At 31.7% G+C, this 27,450-nt stretch overlaps 4 protein-coding genes, 1 long non-coding RNA gene and 1 pseudogene across 8 annotated transcripts; 2 read left to right on the top strand and 4 right to left on the bottom strand.

Annotated features, from left to right (window-relative positions):
• Window positions 1-7: 7 nt before the first annotated feature.
• On the bottom strand, window positions 8-7,379 carry LOC123888467 (annotated as a pseudogene).
• A 2,485-nt stretch (window positions 7,380-9,864) lies between these two features.
• Window positions 9,865-11,602, bottom strand: LOC123888461 (probable glutathione S-transferase). The gene is made up of 2 exons (XM_045937527.1): window positions 11,147-11,602; window positions 9,865-10,411 (listed from the first exon to the last, which is right to left on the bottom strand). The coding sequence occupies exons 1-2, from the start codon at window positions 11,465-11,467 to the stop codon at window positions 10,058-10,060; spliced, it is 675 nt and encodes a 224-aa protein (XP_045793483.1). The 5' UTR covers window positions 11,468-11,602; the 3' UTR covers window positions 9,865-10,057.
• Window positions 11,603-13,420: 1,818 nt separating this feature from the next.
• LOC123888457 (probable glutathione S-transferase) lies at window positions 13,421-14,749 on the top strand. Its single transcript, XM_045937522.1, has 2 exons — window positions 13,421-13,885; window positions 14,172-14,749. Exons 1-2 carry the CDS (start codon window positions 13,511-13,513, stop codon window positions 14,526-14,528), a joined length of 732 nt encoding a protein of 243 aa, XP_045793478.1. The 5' UTR covers window positions 13,421-13,510; the 3' UTR covers window positions 14,529-14,749.
• A 653-nt stretch (window positions 14,750-15,402) lies between these two features.
• On the top strand, window positions 15,403-18,703 carry LOC123888463. Of its 4 annotated transcripts, none has more exons than XM_045937530.1 (10): window positions 15,403-15,947; window positions 16,464-16,558; window positions 16,795-16,969; window positions 17,067-17,145; window positions 17,229-17,356; window positions 17,454-17,544; window positions 17,628-17,790; window positions 17,874-18,031; window positions 18,136-18,249; window positions 18,455-18,702. In XM_045937530.1, the coding sequence occupies exons 3-8, from the start codon at window positions 16,894-16,896 to the stop codon at window positions 17,913-17,915; spliced, it is 579 nt and encodes a 192-aa protein (XP_045793486.1). In that variant the 5' UTR covers window positions 15,403-15,947; window positions 16,464-16,558; window positions 16,795-16,893; the 3' UTR covers window positions 17,916-18,031; window positions 18,136-18,249; window positions 18,455-18,702. The 4 variants fall into 4 exon arrangements, 3 of the variants coding, with proteins under 3 accessions (XP_045793486.1, XP_045793485.1, XP_045793487.1); XM_045937529.1 differs by having other exon boundaries at window positions 16,421-16,558; XM_045937531.1 differs by lacking the exon at window positions 16,464-16,558.
• Window positions 18,704-21,089: 2,386 nt separating this feature from the next.
• LOC123888464 (tobamovirus multiplication protein 1-like) lies at window positions 21,090-23,983 on the bottom strand. Its single transcript, XM_045937532.1, has 6 exons — window positions 23,605-23,983; window positions 22,324-22,492; window positions 22,181-22,253; window positions 21,997-22,042; window positions 21,798-21,861; window positions 21,090-21,567 (listed from the first exon to the last, which is right to left on the bottom strand). The coding sequence occupies exons 2-6, from the start codon at window positions 22,333-22,335 to the stop codon at window positions 21,499-21,501; spliced, it is 264 nt and encodes an 87-aa protein (XP_045793488.1). The 5' UTR covers window positions 22,336-22,492; window positions 23,605-23,983; the 3' UTR covers window positions 21,090-21,498.
• A 964-nt stretch (window positions 23,984-24,947) lies between these two features.
• Window positions 24,948-25,604, bottom strand: LOC123888469. Its single transcript, XR_006802077.1, has 2 exons — window positions 25,419-25,604; window positions 24,948-25,325 (listed from the first exon to the last, which is right to left on the bottom strand). It is a non-coding gene; the product is annotated as an uncharacterized LOC123888469 (long non-coding RNA).
• Between the last annotated feature and the right edge of the window lie 1,846 nt (window positions 25,605-27,450).

The raw sequence follows: 27,450 nt of genomic DNA, 5'->3' as shown, positions 1-27,450 counted from the left end.
TTCTTGGTGGGAACAATTACTGGTTATATTTTACTTATCTCGCGGTCGAATTCTGAATTGGAAGAACCTCCTTTCTCTAAGAACTAGAAGGTTAATATAGAAATAAAATAGTATAAATGAGGCAAAAATACTAGAACTTTTTTAAATGTCCAAAAAAAAAAACCCTAGAATTTTTTAAACAAGGACAAATCCTAGGTTACATATATCTAATTTGACATGGAAATTCAAACAAAAACAAGTTAATGACAAACAAGTAGTAGTAGTTCATACAATTCTCCTTTAATTCCCCAATTAAATGTATCCTTTTAATTTAATCTTATTTTGAAGCAACAATACTTTCATAACGAGCTTTGAAGAAGGCCAAATGTGTTTCTCTATTAGGTAATTTTTCTTTGACAATTTGGTGATCGATGAAGTCTTGACTCCATTTGTAAAGGTTTGGGAATTTCTCAATCGTGAACAACTTCAATCCTATTGCTTCTTGTATAATAGGGACCCAAAAAGCTAGAAAGACACCTGTAATGTCAACAAGTCCAATCTCTTCTCCACCAAAGAATTTGTCCTTAAGCTCATCCTCAAGAAATTGAAAAGCCACTTCTAAATCCTTAAAACCCTCCTCACGTTCTTTCTCATCAAGAGAAAAAGCAACTTTTCTTGCAGCATCCAAACACTAGTGTAACAAATTAAGGTAAGAATAAGTAGTTTATTATATTGGGTCAAATTAAATAATCGACTCTATTTTTATTTTAAATGGAAATTGAGTTTTTTCTAATACATCTCCTCATGCAACACACTATTGAGTTTGAGTTTGATGTATAAGTGTACTCGAAAATAATATACTTTTATACGATATTAGGTTTTACATTTGACCTACACATAACTAGTACAAAATTGATTGATTTTGTACTAATGAATTAGACCGATATGAAAAGCCAATATAGTATATCATTGTTTATTTATTAGACTACCCAATATTTATATTGACGCACACACATCATACCAAGTAATTATGATTGTGATGGAGTTTACCAAAGCAAAAAAAAAAAAACTTAACTGAAACATATATTACATATAAGCAGGGTCGACTCCAACTATTTGAGAACCTTGTATGAATATTAAAAATGAACTCTTAAGTTATAATTTTTTTAAAAAAACAGTTATCGAACAGGTTTTTTTAGCCAAATAAGCTTGTAAGTTAACTTATGTGTCTTCCCAAACAGAGCCAAAATGTTTTTAAAAAAATGTATCTATCATTTTGAGTCAATTTTGTAAAGATGAATTAGTTACCCAATAAAGATGAGAGTTATCATACTAATTAAAAACTAGAAAAATAGAAGAGGGGAGTAATTACCTTATTGATGGATAATTTTCGCAAGTGAACGAATTACCACGTAGTAATAAAAATATCGATCCACAGGGATTGTGTGATTAAACTAGTCTAATAGTGTTCATAAACATTATGCAAGAAATACACATAAATTGGGGGTATGTTGAGTGATGAATTGTTAGAAAACGTGCTTTGATATAATGGAAAAGCGAGGTAGAATCATCGGAATCACCTAGTCTATAGCTAAACCACATGCAATCTACTATATCATAGGAATCTACTCAAGTGTTCACAACTGGATCAACAAATTAGTGAATCGCAATCTCTTGTCAAAATCCACTCTATTCGTTGTCGATACTCCCCCGATCTCTCGGGCGGAAGCTACCTACAACGAATGATATGAAAGCGCGTCGATCGTTCGCTACACTCTATGTCTCAATCTCTCGACCGGAAACACTCGAGTGCTCAATGCAATTCAGTTCAGAAATTAAATCAATACTCTCGCATGTGACTTAACTCGAAATCATTACAACACTAATGAAGGATTATAAAGCATTAAGAGACGAATTGCATTAAGTAAACACTGTTGCAGAGTAAATCCTTACAATTAAGCAGATTACAAATGATTCATCTACATCCTAGATTATCCTAGATCCTACCTCCAAAAGAAGCTTAGCTCCTCATGTTGCTTCGTTCGCGTCCTCGCTTCAACGTCATGGCTTGAGAATCCATGCTATTGAGGTGCTCGGAGCTATCCTATGGAGTCCTTGATCTGGATCTTGATGCTTCCAAAATCAGAGAATAGATGAATATTGCAGAATTTTTCCCCCTTTAACAGAAAAATGCAGAATCCTTATATAATGATCGCAACCACGCCGCGCGTCAGATCTATCACACCGCGCGTGGTTGCAATTTCTTCAACGACGCCGCGCGTGTAATGGTATCACGCGGCGCGTGATCCAATCTGAGGTCTCTGATCTTCAGCTCTGCCATATTCACGCCGCGCGTGATAGCTCCACGCCCCCGGCGTAGTTGTTCCTCTTCTCTTTACGCCGCGCGTGGTCAAGTGTTACGCCGCGCGTGATCAAGTCAGAGAGCAATCCAATTCCTGAACAAAGCTTCACGCCGCGCGTGGTCAGGTATCACGCCACGCGTGATCAAAGTGAAAACTTGGCTCCCTGTGATCTCCATCACGCGGCGCGTGATGGGCTACGCCCCCAGCGTAGTGAAAATCAGCAATTTCCTGCAATTTTTCCTGTTTTCTTGCAAAACAAGTAATCAAGCTTATGATTAGATTTCTCTTATATTTATTGCTTAAAACCTACTAAAAAGCATTTAATATTGCTAAAATAGGCATGGATTAGAGAGTGTGACGATCCGTCATCACTTATCATCTATGAACTTGGACCAGAAACGAGCCAAGGCTCTTTTGTAAGGATCAGAAGGCAAAATTGGATTTTGTTTTCAAGTCTCATCAATATATTCAAGGATCACAAGTGACTCAGATATGGGTTTGTCATTATGAACTAATACAGGAACTTTCTTATAAACTGGATTATATTTGATTAGTGCATCACTAAACTCTCCCTTCTTTTCTTCCACAAATTTGTATTGAACTCCCTTCAAATTTAGAGCTATCTCCACCCTTACAACAAATGGACTTCCCACTATTCCAAAAAGCTTCACCTCTTCTTCCTGATTTGATGCCATCTTAATTAGAGTTTCAAATCTTTACTCAAATAACTGTTTTTGGCTTATTGATTCACTCCTAAGTCCTAATATCTACTTATATGGAGCCAGGATTAAAGCCAGGATTTTCTTTTGGTACATGAATGTCAAAATAATGACGTAAGAGATTACGTAGTAGAGAATTTCGAAATTTCCACAACTAGTAAAACCGACAAAGGTAAACGATTACAGATTACACTCTGTCCTAGAATTCATTACTAAAATTTTGATGTCCTATTCATAAGACCTTTTTCAAAATTTAAGATACAATAATTAAATTTTTACAAAAATATTCTTTATTAGGAGTATTGGATAAGGGAGTAGTTTATCGATTAAGACTACACATTGCAATAAAACTCATATCCACGGATATTTGCCCAAATGCTATCGACTTTGACGAAAAAAAATCTGAGTTAATTAGGTTTGGATTTTGAATTTTCCCCGATTTCAAAAGACGGGATTGTGGTGGGTAATAGAGACATTGATACCCACTCGAACCCGCTCCGCTTATATTAAAATTATATTTTACGTATTTTAAGTTAGAAACCGCTTATATTGAGTATGTTTGGATGAAGGAATTTTTTGAGGTAAAGTAATGTTTTGAGGGAATTCAAATGATTTGAGGTGAATTCCATTGTTTTGATGAAAATTTGAAGAATTTTAAAAATAATGGAAATTTAAGAAGTATTTTGTTCAAGTTAAATTTAGAGAATTTTAAAATGACACCTAAAATCAAAGAATTTGAAATTCCTTCTTCTTTGTAAACTTTTAAAAATTATTAATTTATCGTAAAACCTAAAATTAGCCGAAAAACCTAAAATCGACGATAAATGCTAAATCGGCCGAAAATCCGAAAAATCGGCAGAAAAAACATAAAATCGGCCAAAAGCCCAAAAATTGACTATAAACCCTAAAATCAGCCGAAAACCAAAAAAATTGGCAGAAAAACATAAAATTGGCCAAAATTCCAAAAATCGACTATAAACCCTAAAATCGGCCGGCAACCCGAAAAATTGGCAGAAAAACCTAAAATCGGCCAACATTCCAAAAATCGACTATAAACACAAAAATCGGCCGAAAAATAAAAAAACAACCGAAAACCCAAAATCGGCCAACATCTAAAAAATTGGCCGAAGAATCTAAAATTTTCCCTAAACCCAAAAAACTCGGCCGAAAACCTAAAATCGACCCAAAATCCTGAAATCGGCTATAAACCCCAAAATCGGCCGAAAAAACTAAAATCGACTATAAACCCATTTTTCGGCCGATATTAGGGTTTATAGTCGATTTTTGGCGTTTTCGATCGATTTTTTGTTTTTCGTATTATTTTAGGGTGTATAGTCGATTTTTTGATTTTTTTGCCGATTTTAGGTTTTTCGGCCGATTTTTTGGGATTAGGGTCGATTTTTGGGTTTTCGATTAATTTTTTGGGTTTTCAGCCGATTTTAGAGTTTATAGTCGATTTTAGGGCTTTTGGACAATTTTAAGTTTTTCAGCCGATTTATGGTTTTTGACCGATTTTATGTGTTTCCGCGGATTTTTTCGGTTTTTCGGCCAATTTTTGGGTTTAGGGTCGATTTTATTAAAATAAATAAAATTAAATGAAGGAAATTCAATTACATTATTCAAACAAAGAATTTTACAATTGATGGAATTTCAACACTTTATCCAAACACTGGAATTTGAAAATCAAGGGAATTCAATTGAATCAATTGAATTGCCTAGTATTTAAAATTCTTTGAATTTCTAGAATCCCTCATCCAAACACACTTATGTTTAATATTTAATTTGAGTAAAAAATAAACCTTTTACTATTTATTTTCTTTATTTAAGAAAATATTGTTGAAACAAAATAATTTTGGGTTTTTAATTTTTTTTAATAAAAAAATACTAAAATACAATCAAAACTCATGTCACAAAAGGCGTAACGGTGATATCCGAATACCGTCGACTATATCCGATCTCCATTGGGTATGAGTTTGGGGTTGTATTTTTATTATAACTTAATTGGGATGATTGTGGGGAAACCGAAACTTTATGAGTTTGAGTTTTTGGAAGACCAAATTCACCCCTGCCCTGATGTCATGCCTAATTAAGATTGACTCAAAATTAAAGAACTATTGGCCGCATTGTATTTCAAAGATTGAAGCTACCGATTCACTACAAGAAATATTGCTATTTGATTGAGATATTTGACAAGGGCGAGAAAATAAAAGAGAGAAACTTGATTATATTTTTTATTGATTTCAATGCAATACAATCTTATATAATTAGCATGTGCATACTCATAATAAAATAACCACTCCAACTACACAATAAAACTACTTAGTAAGTACTAATAAAAATATACTTAAAATACACTTTTAGTTTAAAACATTATTTTCTTATCTTAATAATCCTATAGTATATCCCCTAAACATAATCTATTTTGAAGCAACAAGACTTTCATGAAGAGCTTTGAACTTGGTCACTTGTGTTTCTCTATTAGGTAACTTTTCTTTGACAACTTGGTGATTAATGAAGTCTTGGCTCCATTTGTAAAGCTTTGGAAATTTATCACTAGTGAGCAACTTCAATCCTATTACTTCTTCTATCATAGGGACCCAAGAAGCTATGAATGCAGCTGTAATGTCTACAAGGCCAATCTCTTCTCCACCAAAAAATTTGTCCTTAAGTTCATTCTCAAGAATTTGAAAAGAAGCTTGCATTTCCTCGATATATTTTTCACGCTCTTTCTCATCAAGAGTAAAAGCAACTTTTTGTACGGCACTAACACTCTGGTAACATAATAAAGTAGATCATTAGGTTTTTTTTTTTTATCAAGTAGTCTATACTCCATCCGTTCTAAAATATGAGCAAAAGTTGGTTAACAAAAAAAAATGTATTTAGTCCAAATTATGAATCAAATACATCAAATTTATTTGACTCATTTTTGCTTATATTTTGGGACGGAGAGAGTATATATTTGCAAAACAGGCTTGTAAAATGGGTACATCACTCGTTATAAACTCTTTTAATTAGGTTCTGTCTTTTTTTTTGGTATTCAATTAGGTTCTGTCTTTAGTTTAAATAAAAACTGATTTTTCTCATTAAATCCTGTCACGGAGAACAACATACAATTTGGTGTGTGGATATAAATAGTAAATGACTCGGAATGATAAACTCTAATACCATATTAAATTTTATATAAGGCATATATTACAATTATGATAAGATCAGTTTTGTGAGAATGCGTTAGATCCAATATAATATAAGGATCTAACATGATATCATTGTTTATCGATCAAACAATAACTACTATATTGACGCATCAAGTTCAATAGTATTAGAACTTAAGTTTCATATAGATTGCAAGTAGCACCTGACAAGAGTTTCTAAAGAATTGCATATTTCATCTTATAAGGTTTTGTTTGGTAAAAAAATAGGGGATATCTGATAAGTTAGTTTATAGCGGATGAACTTATAGTGAATAACTTATGAACTAGTTTTTAGCTTATAGCGAATAAACTGGCTGATTGAATTTGTAGTGTTTGGTAAAATTAGTGGTGAACTAGCTTATGAGTATGAAATGATATAAAAAAATATGTAAAATTAATACTTAATTTTTTTTCAAGTAAGATGAAAGGGGTAAAATTGGAAGAAAAATGATAAGCTCATAAGCTACTTGAAATAATATTTTAAAAATAAGTCATAAGCTAGTAAAATAAGCTATAAACTCTATTTGAAAAACTGTTACTAAACAAATTTTTTTTAGTCAAACGAGATTATAAGTTAATTTATGTGTCTTCTCAAACGGAACCTAAATCAGTTTTTGTAAAAATGAGTAACAAAAAGAAAAATAGAAGATGGGAGTAATTACCTCATCTATGTACTTCGCCCAAAAACGAGCCAAAGCTCTTTTGTAAGGATCAGAAGGCAAGATTGAATTTGGTGTCCAAGTCTCATCAATATACTCAAGAATCACTAGTGACTCAGATATGGGTTTCTCATTATGAACTAATACGGGAACTTTCTTATAAACAGGGTTATATTTGATTAGTGTATCACTAAAATCCTTCCACTTTTCTTCCACAAATTTGTATTCAACTCCCTTCAAATTTAGAGCAATCTCCACCCTTGTTACAAATGGACTTCCCACTATTCCATAAAGCTTCACCTCTTCGTGGTTTGATGCCATTTTAGTTATCTCTTCAATTCCTAATTTACTCAAACAACTATTTTTGGCTCATGGATTGATTCAATATTCCAAATATCTTACTTCTATGTATAGTGCTAGGATTTTTCTTTCTTACAATTAGAGCCACGAATTTTATTCCACAAAACAGAAAGTAGACTAGAAAAGTCTATTAAATTATTGTTGAATTTAATTTATATGCACCGTCAGTCTAAAGTTATTTTGCACATGCGTCCAATAATATATCGACACATCATGTATGGTAATTAAAAACACATGATGTGTCACATTCATTAAATGATGTGGTAACGCGTTATTGGATGTATGTGCAAAAAAAATTTACACCGACGGTGCATAACAATTAAACTCAATTATTGTTAAGAGTTGAAAGCAATATAAAGTAGTCCTCCTCAGAATGGACTAATTTTCAATGTTTTTTTTAAAAATCCACTTTTAATTTTAGAGATAAATATGTTATTCATCCTCATAAATATACAAAGTTTTGTTTTTAGTCCCCAATTTTTTTTTCTTTGAATAACGGTTCTCATAAAATTTTCTATCATAAAAAATAGTCTCCGGCTCTCCACCGTTAAGTCTTGCTGATGTGGTATGCTGACATGGTCGTTTTTTATGACTGGACTTATGATGGGTATACATGTGGCATTTCTAATATAAATAATTTTGTTTTTCAGCCTCCTCAACACAAAGTGTGTCAAGATAGACTACCAAATGTTACAACGGAACATAGAAAGAAATAAGATATAATAATGATAATTGAAACTATTTTACACCGTCAATTTAGGAGACATTTCGATACTTAAATAATATGGAATCCCATGTAAAAATACCAAGTCAATTTAGATCAAAATATTACGATAAATATAATAGAAAATATTTATTTTTTTAATCAAAATTAAACTTTTGAAATATACTCAAATTTCCAACAAGATTTTCTCATTTAGTCAAAAAAAATATAGATTTTCTCATAAAAACAAAAAGGAATATAGAGAATTTTCGTGGACACAGACTTAAGTGAAAAATATAGTAGAAATATTGTATTTTTATATGTAGAAGTTGGAGGTCGAATCGCGAAAATTTAACGTATATCCGCTTTAAAAGTAACATTTTTTTTAATTATACTATTTAACAAAAAAAAAATACTTAAACAGTAACAATTATTTAGATATACTTCTTCCGTCCCAAAATTTTGGTCATTTTAAAGTTTTGCATGTGGATTAAGAAATAACAAAGATTTATATGTTAAGTCATTTTTACCCTTTTATTAAGAAAGAAGAAATCTATTTAATGAATGTTTTAACTTTTGTAAAGGTATAAATGGTATCATTAATTGTGTCTTGGTTTCTTAAAAGGACTCAACTTTTGGGACAAAACTAAAAAGTTAAAAGGACCAAAGATTTAAGACGGATTGAGTACTATTTAAGGACAGAATAAAAATACATTTTATAAAAAAAATCTATCTTTTTATAAAGCGTCATGCTAAACAGTGTCACCAAGACACTAGTTAAGCATATTGAAAATGAAAATAAATAATAAAATTAATGATGGTTTTACATAGGGATGGCAAAAAAACCCAAACCCGAGAGACCCACCCGAACTCAAACCCAAGTCAACGGACGAAATCCGATTTGACTGAGTTTGGGTTTGGGTTCGGGTGACACCCGATAATATGGGTGTGAGTTTGGTATCAGTCAAACCCACACCCGAAACTCATACACCCACCCGAAATATTTTATAATTACCTAATTACCCCCCATAGTCTCCCTCAATTTCCTTGGAAGACCTTAATTTTAGTTGTAATTTAATTTCTTGAAAGTCTATGTTGTAATTTCTTGAAAGTCTATGTTTGAATTTTCTTGGAAGACCTTAATTTTAGTTTTAATTTAATTCAAAGTCTATGTTGGAATTTAATTTCTTAAATTTGTAAATTATTTTCAAATGTGTTGCGGGTTTGTGTTTGGGTGGAAAAAACCCGAACCCAATGGGTGTGGGCGTGGGTGTTGTTTTGCCACCCGAACAACATTTGGGTTTGGGTTTGGGTTTGGGTTTGGGTGATGATTTCGGGTGTGGGTTTGGTAAGTGTCAAACCCGCACCCATGGCGCCCGTTGTCATCCCTAGTTTTACATCTTTAAAGTATTAAATGCACAAATTACAACATAAAATTTCAATTTTAATAACTCTAACTAGTGCCTAGGGTCACTATTTAGCATTTTCGTTTTTGGGTGTGGTTACAGTTGATGTATCCCTTCAAGAGACTTCCTCAACATATGCGCTTATCCATACTCATAAAGGCGGCTTAAAATATTTTTCTATTTTGTGGTCTTTATAAAAAGAAAATACGTGGAGCTTTAGATTTAGTCTAATTGAAAAAATTTATGTAATATGTATAAGGTCTAAAGTTTAAATTTATTGCCTCCAATATTAAAAAAAAAAAACTTGAACACTGACTTGGATTATCTCCTTTCCGGACGCTCTAAATTTCTCTTTTAAATTTCTCTCATCAATAAAAAATAATAAACAAATTAAAAGAGATAATGAAATTTGTGTCAAAAAAAAAAGAGATAATGAAATTAAGAGACATATAGAATTTCATTTTTATGAAACAATTATATTTTATTTTCACGGGAATAAGGATTTTCTTTATTAATCAAAATAGTGTAAATGAGGACAAAATCCTAGCAAGGAAAATCCTAGGTTACACACACATATAATTTGACATGACAAGTCAAATAAACAAATTAAAACAACTAAAATGACAACCAAGTAGTAGTTCATACAAGTCTCCAATATATGTATCATTTAATTTAATCTATTTTGAAGCAAAAAGACTTTCATAACGAGCTTTGAAATAGGCCAATTGTGTTTCTCTGTTAGGTAATGTTTCTTTGACAATTTGGTGATTGTTGAAATCTTGACTCCATTTGTAAAGGTTTGGGAATTTCCCAATCGTGAACAACTTCAATCCTATTGCTTCTTGTATAATAGGGACCCAAAAAGCTATGAAGACACCTGTAATGTCAACAAGGCCAATATCTTCTCCACCAAAGAATTTGTCCTTGAGCTCATCCTCAAGAAATTGAAAAGCCACTTCCAATTCCTTAAAACCCTCATCACGTTCTTTCTCATCAAGAGAAAAAGCAACTTTCCTTGCAGCATTCAAACACTAGTGTGGGAACAAATTAAGATAAGAATAAGTAATTGCTTATTTTGAGTCAAATTACATTATGGACTTTTAAGGTAAGAAATGTAACTCTTTATAAAATCTTCTCATGCAAGGTACTATTGAACTTGGTGAATGTATAAATGATGTGTGTGGCCGGACAATGGCAGATCTACAGTCTATTCGGTTCAGACACTTGCCTAGACTCGGGTAAAAAAATTGGGTTTTTTAGAGGTTTGTTTAAGGCAAAACTAAGATTTTAGAGATTAATTTATAGGGAAACTGATATTTAATTTTGGTCCAAAACTGAGATTTTTGTTCAAAATTAAGATTTTGCTTAAACTTTATAAATTTTATGGCTTTGCCACAGAACCCGGAAGCTATAGACTCTGATTCCATATCATGTTTTTATATGTGACCTAGATCATGACTATTACAAAACCGGTTGTGTAAGGATTAATTGGACTTATATGAAAATCTAATGTAGTATCAGAGCATATAGATTAGACCAATTACTACCGCTTATATTCACACATCAAGCTAGATAATTATGTGTTAGAGGAAGTGTATTGGAAAAAAATCAACTCCCGCATAGATTACATATAGGATCTAACAAGTTTCTTTAAAGAGATGTTCACCAATTATCAGTTGATTTTGTAAAAATAATTAGATACCAAATAAAGATGAGAATTAACATGCTAATTAACAACTAGAAAAATAGAAGAGGGGAGTAATTACCTTATCATCTATGAACTTGGACCAGAAACGAGCCAAGGCTCTTTTGTAAGGATCAGAAGGCAAGATTGGATTTTGTTTCCAAGTCTCATCAATATACTCAAGAATCACTAGTGACTCAGATATGGGTTTGTCATTATGAACTAGTACAGGAACTTTCTTGTAAACAGGGTTGTATTTGATTACTGCATCACTCAACTCTCCCAACTTTTCTTCCTCGTATTTGTATTGAACTCCCTTCAAATTTAGAGCAATCTCCACCCTTGTTACAAATGGACTTCCCACTATTCCAAAAAGCTTCACCTCTTCCTGATTTGATGCCATCTTAATTAGCTCTTCAATTCTTAATTTACTCAACCAAATGTTTTTGGCTTCTTATTGATTCAATCCTAATAACTACTTCTATATATAGAGCGAGGATTTTAATTCAACAAAACGGAATTCAATATTCAAGAGTTGAAATAAATGTAAAGTGGCCCGTGTATTATATTAATTGCATTTGACCAAATATATGTAATATTACATTATTATCATTATTATTATTATTATTACTATTATTATTATTAATTGTATTTTTTTTTTTGCTTTCGTCACCAGTTTAATTTGGTTCGTGGATTAGTTCCGACTTTCGACATCAAGTGATTTCAGTCGTTTCCCAATCGCATTGGCAGGGAATCGAGTCATGATCCCCTACAAAGGTTAACGTCAATCATCACTGAACCAACTAACGATTAATTATTGTTCTTTATTATAAGTAGTTTTTGCAATTTTCAAATATATTAAAACGTATTTAATTTAGGATTTAATTCATATACACATTGTCGATATATAAATATTTTATACTGTCAAATAATCATAATCACCAAATTATTAAAAATATTTGACTTTAATCATAAGTATTTATTAAATCATTTCATATGAATGGTTAGTGTATCCAAGTTAAACTTTTTAATTTATCCATTTTAATGTAGCTTAATTAAAATATTTATATTTTAAAGAAGTGCTTATATTTACTTGGGACAGAAGTAAACGTTCCATTAGTCAAGGATATGCAAAAAAAGTAATGCCTTTTCTACCAAGAAATGATGTAAGGGATTACGTAAGCAATAAGATGTATCCAAAATACCATCAAGACCGTGACAAAATACACATAAACTATCAGATGATCTATTGAAACAATTTTTTATCAATCGAATGTTGAATTATCAGAGTCCTTTTCCTTAAGCATTAAAGTGCACAAAACAAAATATATAAAAAATTCAGTTTTCTTCGAGTGAGATGAATAAAAATCAATATTCAAGAGTACTTTTAACTCTTTTTTAGTTTGAAATTTCAAATTTATTTCAAATTTTTAGTTATTGTACATATATGATAGTTTAAAGAATTTAATAAGATGTTGTGTGTTGTTAGAATTAATAATTTACACTGCAAAGGACTGCAATATGTGATGTAGATTCCTAATAGTTGAAATCACAAAATTTTTGCAAGATCATAACTATGATGGTGAATGCAATTTAAAACCTTGCTAACTAAAAGAGAGCAGTGAATTAATTAAGTCTAAAAAATAAATATATGATAGATTACATGTTGGATTTATATTTTAAATTTTTTGACCGACAAACATAAATATTGCAAAGTCTCAAGACCTAATCTCTTTAATTCCATTCTAAATTATTATAATGCCTTTGAAAAGAGAGTCAAATAGTGCTTGAAATTGTCGGGAGGGAAGCAGATCGGGACCGACGATATGTCTCAGTCGGATGTGGAACGGTTTGTGCCGATCCGCCAATCAACTCTGGACATTGACCGAAGAAAAGAATGTTATTTAATAAGAAATTTGTTTGCAACAAAGAGAAAAATCTAATGTGGCAACATATAACCATACCATACCGAATTATATTGTCAAAAAAAAAAAACTTACAAATCATAACTAATTTCTCCTATATGTATGATTAACTAACGGTTTATTGATTTATTCAATACTGTTAATCTTGAAGGGGCTCGATAACATATCAAATAATTTTTAGTTTAATGAAAAAATTTCAAAAATTCGTTTTTTTATAATATTATTCATTATTTATACACCATGCACTAATTGAACGACTCTTTCATGTTATAGAAAGCCATCCTCGTTACTTTATCCTTTGACTCCTATCCTATTCGACTATAAAGTGGACATTCACATCTCACGCTATACTTTATTTTTGTTCTTATGCAAAGTTAAGAATACTTGTCAGTTAGATTACTCTTCTTGCCTCTATAAAACAAAGACATTCACTTATGATGATTTAACATTACATTTTCATTTAAGCTGCGAACTTTGATATTGCAGTAAAACCTTTATACTGTGAACCGTAATTTAGAACCATGATTCATCTATTAGTTGCCAAAGTCAAGAGAGTGTTGCAAGGCTGTGGTGCAATAGCTACAAATCAGGCTGATGTGAAGCTTTTGGGATTTACAGGAAGCCCATTTGTGTGCAGGGTACAGATTGCTCTAAAGTTGAAGGAAATTGAATACAAATATGTTGAAGAAAATTTGGGCAATAAAAGTGATCAACTTATCAAATATAATCCGGTTTATAAAAAGGTTCCAGTTTTTGTTCACAATGATAAGCCCATATCAGAATCACTTGTGATTCTTGAGTACATTGATGAGATTTGGAAACAAAATCCAATTTTGCCTAATGATCCTTATCAAAGAGCAATGGTTCGTTTCTGGTCCAAGTTCATAGATGACAAGGTAACTTCATCCTTTTTGTTTTTTATTCTTTTTATTTTTTTTTCTTCCTATTTTCACCACTAGTATCCAGCCCACTGGACCGCCTAATCTGGTTCGGCGGTCAATTCTGACATCAACTCCCTCCCAATTACAGTCGAACTGTGGTCCTCCCTACCAAGTCTTTGTTATCTGTGATTTTCAAATTTTAAGATTGTATTAAAGTAGTTTTGTCAATATTATCAATACCTTGTCAATTATTTTATATGAGTGATGATAAATTAAATGCTCCTATTTGTAAATTGATCAGATTGTCGCAGCTTCATTTAAATCGGTATTCACAGTTGATAAGAAAGAGCGCGAGAAGAATATTGAAGAATCAACTGAGGCTCTAAAGATACTTGAGAATGAGCTGAAGGACAAGTTCTTTGGAGGAGAAGAGATTAACTTTGTGGATATTGCTGCTGTCTTCATTGCTTTTTGGATCCCTTTGATTCAAGACATAGCAGGGTTGAAATTGTTCACTAATGAAAAGTTTCCAAAGCTTTACAATTGGAGTCAAGAAATTCTCAACCATCCTGCTGTGAAGGAAAATCTTCCTCCTAGAGACCCTATTTTTGCCTTTTTGAAAGCTCGCTATGATGGCCTTCTTGCTGCTTCAAAATAGATCCATGTACTGATATGAATTATTGTGACCTATGAATCACAGACTCCGACTCCGACATGGGCACTTGACATGACGCAAACACAGAGAGATCGATAATGTTGATACTATTAATGTAACGAAGCATTTGACACCAATAACACCGCTACATATGTATTAATTTATTTATTACTGTATAATTAAATAAATATTAATATTATTTATAAAAAAAAAATCGAAAACAAAATACGATAGTATTTGACATGCATTTATCTGGTGGCATTTAGCATGGGGAAGTGAACAAATTTCCCACCATGGTCAAGTTCATTCTTGCGTCTTTTCTTCCACCGCAATTCTAATATACTTCTGCAAAATCCAATTCAATTTTGCAAAACACAATTCATCATCCCCAATCCATGATTTACTAATTTACAACCCCTTGTGTTTTTTTGCATGTTTATCTCTGGTATCCCTTCCCTGGATGAAGGCTTAAGATTTTGAAGGAGTATACATAGAAACTAGTGGAGGTGCACCAGCCTTTCCTCATTCCTCTGTGCCTCCACTAGAAAATGGGTATCTGAAAATAAGTTGAAGGAGTAAACATAAAAACTAGTGGCGATAAAGCCAACGAGAATTAGTTTCTGATCTGAAAATGGGTATCTTAGTGATGTGGGTTTGCGAGAAATGTCATACCATAATCGAAAGCGTAAATGGCGTGTACTGTAAAAAATTTGCGGAAGTGAAGGAGATTTATAGTGGAAGAAGAGAGGCACAAAAATGGAGAGATGGGGGTTGAGAGTGGCACAAGGGTGAAGGAGAATGATAGTGTCAAAAATAATTTCAGAAATGCTATAGGGACACATTCAATACCAAAAATACAACAAATATACTATACTATTCCTTTATACCTATATTTCTATTTTATTTTTATTTTTTATATCATATTGCCATGTTCCTTTATTTTTCTCTTTCCATTCCTCACTGTCTTCTTCCTCTCACCGAGCCTCTGCGCCGATCTCCCTCCACCACCAATCATCGCCGACGACATCTCCCTCCACCACTAAACAACCATCACCGCCTCTCACTACAAGAAAAATAGAGATTCAAACCTCAGATTCTTCTTTGTTCTTTCGTTCGTTCAATCGTCTTCACCCTAAGCTTCAAATTCGTTAAATCGTTTTCATTCTCCTCAGATTCGTTTGTTCAACTTCGATTCAGAATTGTTCAACCCTAGTTTCATTTTGGGAAAAGCTTCGATATGTTCAACTTCAATTAAGAATCGTTCAATCTCAATTCACTTCAACTCTCATTCAGAATCATTGTTCAACTTCGATTCAGTTCAACTCTCATTCAGAATCGTTCAACCTCGATTCGTTTTCTCTGCAAAGCTTCTTTTCAGAATCTCTCAAGCTTCAATTAAGTTTTGTTCATCCTTCAATTCAGGTTCAGTTTATAATTTTATTACATTTTTTAGTTATTTTTCCCATTTTTTCATCATTTTGTTTCATAAATTGGTTCTTAGGTATTTGAAACTAGTTTATTCTTTAGATATTTAGTAATTAGGTATTTGAAATTAGTTTATTAGTTTCCAATCCTTTGTGCTTCCTGAAATTTAGAGAAAGAGGGACACATATCATTATAAAGGTTATTGTTGTGATTGGTTTATGTAAAGCATTATAAGCCTATGAAATGCAAATAGACAAATTTTGTGAGCATAGGATTGTTTGTCTGCAATAGCATTGTTGGATTTACCATAGCTTAAGTGGGGTTTACTTGATTTTTGCTTGTATCTATCTATTTTTAGTATAGTAGTATCTGGTTTTTTCTGTATTCAATAATGTCAATTATTTTACTCATGTTTTATATATATGAATGTATGATTTGATTTTTATAATTTTTTGTTTGTTGGTTATTAGATTATGAATAATTTGGTCGTGATGAGTTTAGCTTCGAAAACAGAACCGTTGCTAATGGTGTGGGGAAAGAAGTGCCCGTGCTTTCAAAGCCTGGTTCAAGCTCCACGACTAAGCTTCATCATAAAGTTGGATCTCAAGGTAGTATAAAATAGTTTTTGAAATATGCTAGTTGCAAAAATTAGCCTGAAATATTGGTCTAGTAGTATAAAATAGTTTTTGAAAACCGAACGATATATTTGAGAATAACCTCTAACTTTATTGATATTGTGTAAGTCAATTTCATTATGTGATAGAACAAATCAAGGCACACACTGAAATTGATCTTTTCCACATAATCATTTCATTATGTGACGATATCTTTTTTTATGCTATAGGGTTCATAAATATGATGCCAAGTTTAAATGGACAGAACATCCCTACAAGCTGATGTTTATATCTGGAACTAAGGTCTCCCCATTGAAACTATACCTGACATGCCTCTATGTGGATTCAAATTTAAAAAAATTACTAAAATCATATCTAGAAATTTTAGGCAAGACCTATTGATTGGTATGTTACAGAACTTCATCGTTATCTTTTATACCTTTTAAATTCCAAATTAACCCGTTTTGATATGTAAACTATTTCTTTAATGCTCATGTAATAGGTGATGTCCATGAGCTTAGATCTCCACAGACAACTATGGGTGGAAAACTTAAGTTTCCATTCACCATTAAAGACTTGAGGTTGTGTTAACAACACCATTTACTTTTATGTTTTTAAATCCAATCAGATTATTAATTTCGAATTTTTTTTCCAAAATATGTAGTGCAAATGTTGTTGACTGTTGTCTATGGGACAGCTTGGCTGCACACTTCATTGATTACTTGAAGATTAGAACTGACTCTAGCCCTATTGTTGTTATTGTGAAACATGCTCACCTAAAGCTTGCTGAAAGTATGTTTTAAGATGTTTTCAATATACTAATGGTCTCTGAGTATTACATGTTTTCAATATACACTACTAACCTCCTTTGTTTTATTTATGTTTTAAGATAATTATCCGTTGCAAGTTACTAATGCTTGGAATGGAACTTTCTTGCTCATTAATGATGACATACCTCCTATCAATGACTTTAAAAACAGGTTTGATTACATTTTCTCTTCAAATTGGGGAGCACTTAATTTCAATGTTCATACCATTAACCTTCATTATTATTGACTTATAGATTGCCTGCTGACAACACATTTGCAATACAAAGTAACATCATTCAATCCTCAGACCAAATGATTTCACAAAGTTCATTTTCTGGTTCCAACCAATCTCCAGAAGAAAAGTTCATTTTGGGTCATCCAGTCATGAAAATCAAAGACATCATCAAGCTTCCAAAGGTTTTATACGATTTCATTTTTACTTTAACTATGCCTTTTCTCATTCCTGCACATTTCCTTATTATTATCCATCATTATTATAGGACAAAATATGTGTCATTGTTGGAACAACCTCACATATCTGAGTTTCTGCCAACGGTTGGTACTTTCCTGGTTACAAAGACTGTATTAAACAATGATATGGATCCACACCACCATTTAAATGTAAGGATGGCCACCCAACCGATGATCCAATTCTAAGGTTGTATTCCTTTTTATATCTGAACTATTCTATTTTTTGCAATTGTCAACATTTTCTATTCTATGTATGTTAAAATTCAAATGTCTGTTCAAATTATATTTCAGATATAAGATCGATATTCAGATCTTCGATGGCGATGATTCAGGAAAGTATAACTTTTGGGATAGTATATTGGTCTATTGGGTAAATCGTCGCAGCTGAGGCAACAGATGCTTGATGTATGCTTTCATTATTTAATTATTTTCCATTTTCCTATATCATTTCCTATCCAACTATTTTCCTTAACATTTCAATCCTAGAAGGAACATAAGTAACCGTATATCTCTATATTACCTCTTCATGAGGACAGTGAATATTTTGGTTGACTATGTTCTCTTGATTGGAACTATTTGGTTATTCGGTTCTACAAATTTTTTGTTTCAGGATATCATTAAAGATGACGATGAAAAGTTGAATGAGCTGAGAAAAGAAGTGGGTGAAAACGCTTATAAATGCAGTGGTGGTAGCTTTAACGGAGATTAATGAATATAATCCTAGTGGTCGATATGTAACCTAGGAATTATGTTTTCTTTGTTGATTATAGTTTTGGATATTTTTGAATTAATTTAGTAGTTTTGATTATGAAAAAAGAAGAATTAAAAAATCAGGAAAAGCTATAAACTAACCAAAAAAAAAAGACCATAAATTTATTTTTTATATATATAAAAAGGGAGTTGTGACGGTTTAAAACCGTCGGTAAATCAATATTAAACACACTGGCGACGGTTCCAAACTGCCGCAAAAGGTGAAAATATTCGCCAACACCTTTGAAATTCCACTCTTGAACAAATAATGATATTCCTTGAAATTATTCAAAATCTAGGTGATGGGAGTTATGTGTAGATACGTGGGGAGTTGGTGTACAAAGTTGGTTAAGAAGTTTAAAATCTTCCAAATTTGAAAAAATCATTCACATATAACTTTGTTTTAACTTTATCATCTACTAACAATCAGAAATGTGTCTCGTGTACAATTTCACTCTTGAACAAATAATGATATTCCTTGAAATTATTCACAATCTAGGTGGGGGTAGTTATGTGTAGATAAGTGGGGAGTTGGTGTACAAAGTTGGTTAAGAAGTTTAAAATCTTCAAAATTTGAAAAAATCATTCACATTTAATTTTGTTTTAACTTTATCATTTACTAACAATCAAAAATGTGTCTCGTGTACAATTACACTCTTGAACAAATAATGATATTCCTTGAAATTATTCACAATCTAGATGTGGGGAGTTGTGTGTAGATAACGGGGGAGTTGGGCTACAACTTTGGTTAACCGGATTAAAATCTTCCAAATTTGAGAAAAAAAATCACCTTTAACTTTATTTTAACTTTATCATCTATAAACAATTAGAAATATGTCTCGTGTATAATTCCACTCTTGAACAAATAGCGATATTCCTTGAAATTATTCACAATCTAGATGTGGGGAGTTGTGTGTAGATATCGGGGGAGTTGGGCTACAACTTTGGTTAACCGGATTAAAATCTTCCAAATTTGAAAAAAAAAAATTACCTTTAACTTTATTTTAACTTTATCATCTATAAACAATTAGAAATGTGTCTCGTGTACAATTCCACTCTTGAACAAATAGTGATATTCCTTGAAATTATTCACAATCTATATGTGGGGAGTTGTGTGTAGATAACGGGGGAGTTGGGCTACAACTTTGGTTAACTGGATTAAAATCTTCCAAATTTGAAAAAAAAAAAAACATTCTGCAAACCAAATCAGAATTGTGTCCCATATATAAAAATATATAATGCAATTTGTGAACAAATACTAAGATTCCATAAAACTATTACCAATGCAGATGTGGGAAGTCGTGTTCAGATAACTGGAAAATGGGCCAAAAAAAAAAGTGAATGATTTTCTCACCTTTGGAAGATTTTAAGATGATTAACCAAATTTGTACACCGACTCCCCAATTATTTGCACATAACTCCCCTCTTCTAGATTGTGAATAATTTTAAGGAATATCACTATTTGTTCAAGAGTAAAATTGTACACGAGACACATTTCTGATTGTTTGTAGATGATAAAGTTAAAGGTGAATGTTTTTTTTTTCTTTTTTTCAAATTTTGAAGATTTTAATCCGGTTAACCAAAGTTGTAGCCCAACTCCCCGTTATCTACACACAACTCCCCACATCTAGATTGTGAATAATTTCAAGGAATATCATTATTTGTTCAAGAGTGGAATTGTACACGAGACACATTTCTGATTGTTTATAGATGAAGTTAAAATAAAGTTAAAGGTGACTTTTTTTTTCAAATTTGGAAGATTTTAATCCGGTTAACCAAAGTTGTAGCCCAACTCTTCGGTTATCTACACACAACTCCCCACATATAGATTGTGAATAATTTCAAGGAATATCACTATTTGTTCAAGAGTGGAATTGTACACGAGACACATTTCTAATTATTTATAGATGATAAAGTTAAAATAAAGTTAAAGGTGATTTTTTTTTTCAAATTTGGAAGATTTTAATCCGGTTAACCAAAGTTGTAGCCCAACTCCCCCGTTATCTACACACAACTCCCCACATCTAGATTGTGAATAATTTCAAGGAATATCGCTATTTGTTCAAGAGTAGAATTATACACGAGACATATTTCTAATTGTTTATAGATGATAAAGTTAAAATAAAGTTAAAGGTGATTTTTTTTCTCAAATTTGGAAGATTTTAATCCGGTTAACCAAAGTTGTAGCCCAACTCCCCCGTTATCTACACACAACTCCCCACATCTAGATTGTGAATAATTTCAAGGAATATCATTATTTGTTCAAGAGTGTAATTGTACACGAGACACATTTTTTATTGTTAGTAAATGATAAAGTTAAAACAAAATTAAATGTGAATGATTTTTTCAAATTTGGAAGATTTTAAACTTCTTAACCAACTTTGTACACCAACTCCCCACTTATCTACACTTATATAAACATAATTTCACAACAAACATCCAAAATTAAAAATCAAGAACACGACACTACATTCAAATTAAGGCAAATACTAATGTTAACAATACTAATATGTATCATTCAACATCCAAAATTAATATCATAACAATTCACCATACAATAACTTCACACATACCTAGATCCCTTCCTAAATCAAGATAGTTCACCACACTAAAATGTCAAAGCCTAATACTTATTAAATTCAAATCACATATGTACAATAGCACCATACTATACATCCCTTTCCTAAATTGCATCACTAATATTGTCATCAAAATCAAGACAGTTCGCAAGACCTAAGAGCTCCTATACAACAACTTACCAAAACTTAAGCTAAACAACGTACAACGTCAAATAAGAGAGAAACCCGACCTCGCTCCTAAATAGCTGCAGTCTTTTTTTTTTTTTTGGGGGGGGGGGGGAGCACAGTACCCTACTCAATGTGAGACGATGGAGAAACACCAACATCATTGCTTCAGCCATGTTCTTCCCAAGGCACATTCTTTCTCCAATCCAAAATGGATTATAGACGTGAACTACAAAATTTAATATATAGTTGCTAATCAGAAAATGAGCGGGCTAGATAAAGCTTATTACGTTTATAGCACATCTAATTGCACGTAAATGCAAATGCATGACTCATTCCTTCCCATCATTTGCTTGAAAATTCAGCAGTGGATCATATTTTGAGTGTGGTTTATCCTTTGAGTGTGACAATGGACAAAGGCACCAGAGAAACACATCACTGAGAAGAAAGTGTTCATACCTCATGAAGTTTCTTCCTTCGCCCTTTAGATTCAATTGGGAAATGCTTCAGCATGTAAAATAATCTAGAAACATTTGATGTTCAAGGCAGAAATAAGAAAGAATGTCCATGTAAACCATGATTTAACAGAGTAAATGAAACAGAGGCTGCAGAAATATTTCATAAACCAATGCAAGTAGACAAGATGTAGAAGAATCACCTTCCTCCATAGAGTAAGAAGCTTAGTGCAGCCACAAATGACACACCTGAAAAAGGAAAAGAAAATTTCTTTTTTTAAAAAATTACATGCATATAGAAATGTATTATTATTTTAAGGTAGCAAAACTCAAACCTAAGCTCTCAAGTGTATGAAACATAAAACAATCTTTGATTATAATGCTAACCTGCAATAAATATCTTTCCAAAAAACTCCACAAGATTGTTGTCATCTATCCAGAGGTATATCCAAATACCAATCTAAATCCAAAGCCACACTTTAGTATTATGATCATTGATGTTAACTATTAAAAATAAGATGATTGATCACCTTGTGACACATTGTCTTCTCTGTTCAGTATATTTCCTATAATTGTCTTCTTCTACCCCACCTTAGCAGGTCCTCAATTTTTGAAATTCATAGCCACTAATTTTGTCCCATAAGGTGAGATTTGCATAGGAGCAAACACATAGCAAGCAAGCAAACACATAGCAAGCACCTAAGAAGCAAGAATATGTAACAATGAAAAATAAGTAGTTGCGAACTAAATTATATAGAACTGAAATTTAGGAAAATGTAATTATTGTTGCAGGTGAAGAATAAGAGTATGTATGTATTCTTTTGCATTAACATAATTTTTATCATTTAATAATTTTCATCATCATTTAATCTTTAACTAAACAGTTCTACCTATCACAAAATCCTACAATTAAATATTATATTACCAAACCAATCAATTAAGAAAGAATCCAGAACCTGCATTCTAAACACAACAATTGTCACTGGATTTAGACATTAAAACTACCCTTGATTTAAAACCATTAATAATGAAAAGTGAAAACATTAGAAGCAAACATTAAGAATCTTCACATTTGTAGACTAATCAGAAGCAAACATGAGGCACTAAACTATCCATATGTGTCAATACCATTGATGTAGAAAATCATGAGCAAAATCCAAGTCCAACAATGTATGAAATTCCTCCTCAAACCATGTATATCAAATGACTGAAACCATTAGAGCATGATCTCCAAATGCAATAACAGTAGCAATAATTGCAACACTAATAACTCTTAGAATTGTAGCAGCCAACATATAATCCAAAACTGTCTTCAACATCAGAAAGTCACAAACAATAAGCCAAGACTTCATCAAAACATGCATGAATTTGCAAAACTCAACAACCATTTAATTGATATACAACTGAAGCCATAAACAACCAATTATCAAACAAAGCTTGAATAATGATGCAGAGACATAAGTAACTTGAACAATTAGCTCCAAACAAGACAACAAGTCACTACTAGATACTTTCAACACTTTGTAACCAGAGCTTCATTATAACCAAAAAGTATCTTCCAAACCATGCCACTATACTGATAAAGCTTTCAATATTTCATAAAACATATTAGGTCAAGAATCATCATCCACCAAATTGCAACAGTGAACCTGGATTCAAAAAGGACTTAACACAAACACCTTCTGTTCTTAGTGTATCAAATCAATAGTTGACCCATTAGTTAGAAAACGCGGTATAGAAGCAAGCTAAAGAGAAACAACATGCAATCAATCAATACATTGGAACGGTAGAGAGATGAAGTTACTCCATACCTTGGAAATGCAGAGAACAACAGAGAACGACGGAGGGGTTGTAGTTCTTCGACTGCGGAGGGTTTGACGGATTGTGGTTCGAGATTAAACTGTGAAGGAGAGTGAACGGCAGTGGAGGAGATTGAACTGTGGAGGAGTGATTGAACGGCGGAGGGGATTGTGCGATATACGATTATGGATTTGGTCGTGTTTTGGGGTTGAGATTTTCCCCCCACTGAGAAGGAATTTCGCATGTGTTTTGGTGGTGTGAGAGAGAAGAAGAAAAAAAATTAAAATATAAAACTGAAAAGAAGGTCACACATGTGAGAGGTTTCTTGATGAGCAAATTGACCAATACACCCCTTTGTGTTGTATATTTGTTGAGGATTTGTGTCCCAATAGCATTTCTGAAATAATTTAGTGTTGAGACACCACGATACTATTGTGTTCCTTACTTGATCAATAGTAAAAAAAAAACTCCTCTCAAATATCAAAATTAAAACTAACATCGGTGCACAAAGTGTTTGCTGGTTTTATTTCTTTTCTTGACTAATAAGTGCAACAAAGAAGAAAGTTAAAAACATCCTAAAGGTTCACAAGAAATGTGCACTACAATAGAGAAAGGTTCACAAAAAAAACAAACAAGCTTTATCTCTCACTAAAATTCAAAACATCTGCCTTCACAAGATGTATATGAAGGCCAAGGCCATACTAGGCCTTCACATACATCCGCCCCTGACCATGTTAGCAATCGGAGAAGCACTTTGATAAACAGATTTGATCTTGACCGAAGAGAATCAAAGAGACATCCAATAAGAAAAGAAGAAATGGTTGGTTGACAACGGTGCATGAAAATTTTATTTGTTTTAAAGAAAGTTGGTACAAAAAATATCATCCTAAAGGTGAATTTATGATGTTAACAAATACTCATAAATTAATTCAGGTATTGAACCCAATGTTATCGGTCGCAGGGATTCCAGATTTGTAACCACAAATTTTTATTGGTAGTATATACTTATGGTGTAATTAGAACTTTTGATGTTATCTATATTGCCTGTCCAAAAAGAAATTCATTCTTATAATAAACATACATAGTTCATGTTGCTATGATATTTTTTTTCGAAGTTGTTATTTTACCGATGGTATGAACCAATGGGAATTGGATTTGGTGCTGTAAAATCATCACACAGTAGCACGCTGCTTTCATTTTAAACCGTCCGATTTGATTTTGATGGTTGTGATTGATTTGATTAGAAAAACTCAGTTTTTAATCTAAGCCGTCGAATCTAAATTTAATGGATGAGATTAAAAACTGCGTGAAACCGCGTGCTTCTTAGAATGTAGAAAACCCAGGTCCGAACCAATGCATGTAAATTATAATTTTTATTTTACGGTAACATGAAAATACACAAATTAGTATTCTCATTATTAACTAGACGCCAAAACAAAAGGGATTGTTTGGCTTTACTTTTTCATTATTAACTAATCGAAATGGTATTATCATTATTACAATTTACCACAAATAGTGGAGAAGGCAAAATTATTATCAACGGTAGCACTAATTAATAGCCATTTTTATAAATTTTTTTTTTAATGGCAGCCATTTTTATAACTGTAGAAGATGATATTCAATTCTCAAATACATCGACAACACTTCCTTATGCACTTTGGAACTTTGGGAGGTATACACATAGTTTTAGGGCAATCATTATCATTATAACACTTATGAAAGTGATTATATTCTGTGATGTAAAATAAGAAGAAAAAAAATTAATGTTAATAATAGAGAATGAAATATATAAAAAAAAAAAATTGAAGATAAAAAAAAATCTTACCAGGGAGGCCTTCGATTACAATGGTAAATATAAAAAGAAAAGCAAACATGATTTGAAAAAACCTGAGAGTTTTAGCCATAATTTGCTTTGTTTGTGTGTGTAAAATTTGAAAATTGTATGATCACTTTATAGTGTGAAAACCCCAAATTTTTTTTTAGTAATAAATACTCAATTATTGAAATTAGAATTGTCATTATCATTAAATGTCTCTTGGGTGCATTATATATCGTGTATGTCTTTATAGCACACTGATTTGATCACACCTGAAAATTATTCTTTATGTTTCTCTTTTACCCCTTCATGATATACTTGGGAACAAAATTATGGTTGTAGAATAACGCATCGATTATTCCTAGACTAATTTACAGTTTCTTTTTGTTGTATTATTCTTCTTTTTGAATTACATTTCTTACTCTTCATGGGTGGTTTATTTTGAATGTTTTGCAAGTGTTAAACACTGACTGTTCATTATTAATGGGACTAATTGGGTGGTTATTTGCAAATGAAACGTTATGAGACTAATGTGGTTACTTAATTTGTTAATGCAGTTTAGCGAGAAAGAATTATACAATTTTTAGGGTTCAAAGATTAGAAATTCAGGAACATGATATCTCACAATTATATGTAACTTTAATTTCAATAGATTACCAATTCATTTTAGACAAAAAAAAAAAAAAAACAGAAATTCATAACCAAAGAGAATCCAAGGAGAAAATTACAAATACACATGGATAAGTACATCATTTAATCATTTAATTTTAAAGATTCTATGTTAAATACACATGGATAAGTACATCATTTAATTTTAAAGATTCTATGTTTTGAGTCAAAGAAAAAACATTTACTATTTTCTTTTATATAATTTGTTCTTTTGTCCCATTCATTTCTAAATCCTTCATTTGGAAAATCAATGGTGATGATAACAACAAATTAAGTAAAGGTGAAGATGGGCAACAATGGTGATGATAACAACAAGATAGAAGAAAAGGTTGGTTGTTGACTCATTGTGTGTGCAATATTTATTTCTTTTGAAGAATGTGGGGGCAAAAAACACCATTCTAAAGATGAATCTATGATGTTAACAAATACTCTTTTTGTATATCATGGGGATACCTTGTTGTATCTATATTCTAAGGGCTCGTTAGACCCAACCTTTTTTAGAGCTTATGCATATAGCTTATGCAATATAAATTAGGTTTTATGCTATTTTATAAGTTCACACTGGTGAAAATTATAATTTTATAAGCTATTTTATCATAAATTACCTTGATAACCATATAATAATATATAAAAATTGCATAAACTGTTTGTATAAGCTCTAAAAAAAGTTCGGTCAAACGAGCCCTAACTAGAGACTCTCAAGGGCGATGGTAATTTGCAACAAGTTTTTGTTATGTATCCTTCAGGATATTTGATTGTTTATATAGTTCATCTATTGCTAAAAAGTTTATAAGAAAAATAAATTAATGCATGGGAGTGTGAAAGGATTGAACCAATGAAGAAATTATATCTTGCATATATCATCTTTCAAGTTTCAACCTTCAGATGAGGAAAAAAAAATACCTTTTAAATTTCTAATCATCAATGACTAATATGAGTACCGAGGAGACACTATAAATTTTTTCTTCATAATTTAGTAATATAGCATTTTAATATTGTTAGTTTTTTTTAATGTTTTTTTTTATATATTCTTTTGGTGCATGTAAATTTTCATGGTACCAAATTATTATTGTATTCTTCACTTTGAGTTGTTTACTATACAATTCAATCTATTATTCATTTATTTTCATATTTTAGCTATGCATTTTTGTTAAGTTTGTATTATAGTTACTACAAAGTTATGGTGAATATTATTACTTTAGTTAATTCGTTGATTTTCAAAAAAAAAGAAAAGAATTTTTATAAATAAAGAGATGAATATAAAATTAAGAATAAGAATAATCTTTACACACATTTGTGCAATAAATAAAAAGGACAACTAAGTATGATAGTTTTTTTTAGCCGGAAAGTACAATTGCCAAGATAAATCAAA

The sequence above is a fragment of the Trifolium pratense genome, linkage group LG6 (genome assembly GCF_020283565.1).
Source record: "Trifolium pratense cultivar HEN17-A07 linkage group LG6, ARS_RC_1.1, whole genome shotgun sequence".
NCBI lineage: Eukaryota > Viridiplantae > Streptophyta > Magnoliopsida > Fabales > Fabaceae > Trifolium > Trifolium pratense.
The sequence above is the reverse complement of the archived record's forward strand: the minus strand, read 5'-3'. Positions and strand labels throughout refer to the sequence as shown.

Bases quoted from the DNA above. Each gene is read 5' to 3' on its own strand.
- LOC123888461 (XM_045937527.1), bottom strand. From the start codon at position 11,467: ATGGCATCAAATCAGGAAGAGGTGAAGCTTTTTGGAATAGTGGGAAGT. The intron at 10,412-11,146 runs GTAATTACTCCC...TTCCCACACTAG, and splicing joins CCAAGTTCATAGATGATAAG to TGTTTGAATGCTGCAAGGAA.
- LOC123888457 (XM_045937522.1), top strand. From the start codon at position 13,511: ATGATTCATCTATTAGTTGCCAAAGTCAAGAGAGTGTTGCAAGGCTGT. The intron at 13,886-14,171 runs GTAACTTCATCC...TAAATTGATCAG, and splicing joins CCAAGTTCATAGATGACAAG to ATTGTCGCAGCTTCATTTAA.
- LOC123888463 (XM_045937531.1), top strand. From the start codon at position 16,894: ATGCCTCTATGTGGATTCAAATTTAAAAAAATTACTAAAATCATATCT. The intron at 17,357-17,453 runs GTATGTTTTAAG...TTATGTTTTAAG, and splicing joins TCACCTAAAGCTTGCTGAAA to ATAATTATCCGTTGCAAGTT. The intron at 17,791-17,873 runs GTTTTATACGAT...TCATTATTATAG, and splicing joins ACATCATCAAGCTTCCAAAG to GACAAAATATGTGTCATTGT.
- LOC123888464 (XM_045937532.1), bottom strand. The intron at 21,862-21,996 runs GTGATTCTTCTA...AAATGTTTCTAG, and splicing joins TTCTTACTCTATGGAGGAAG to ATTATTTTACATGCTGAAGC. The intron at 21,568-21,797 runs GTATGAACACTT...TAAATTTTGTAG, and splicing joins GAAGGAAGAAACTTCATGAG to TTCACGTCTATAATCCATTT.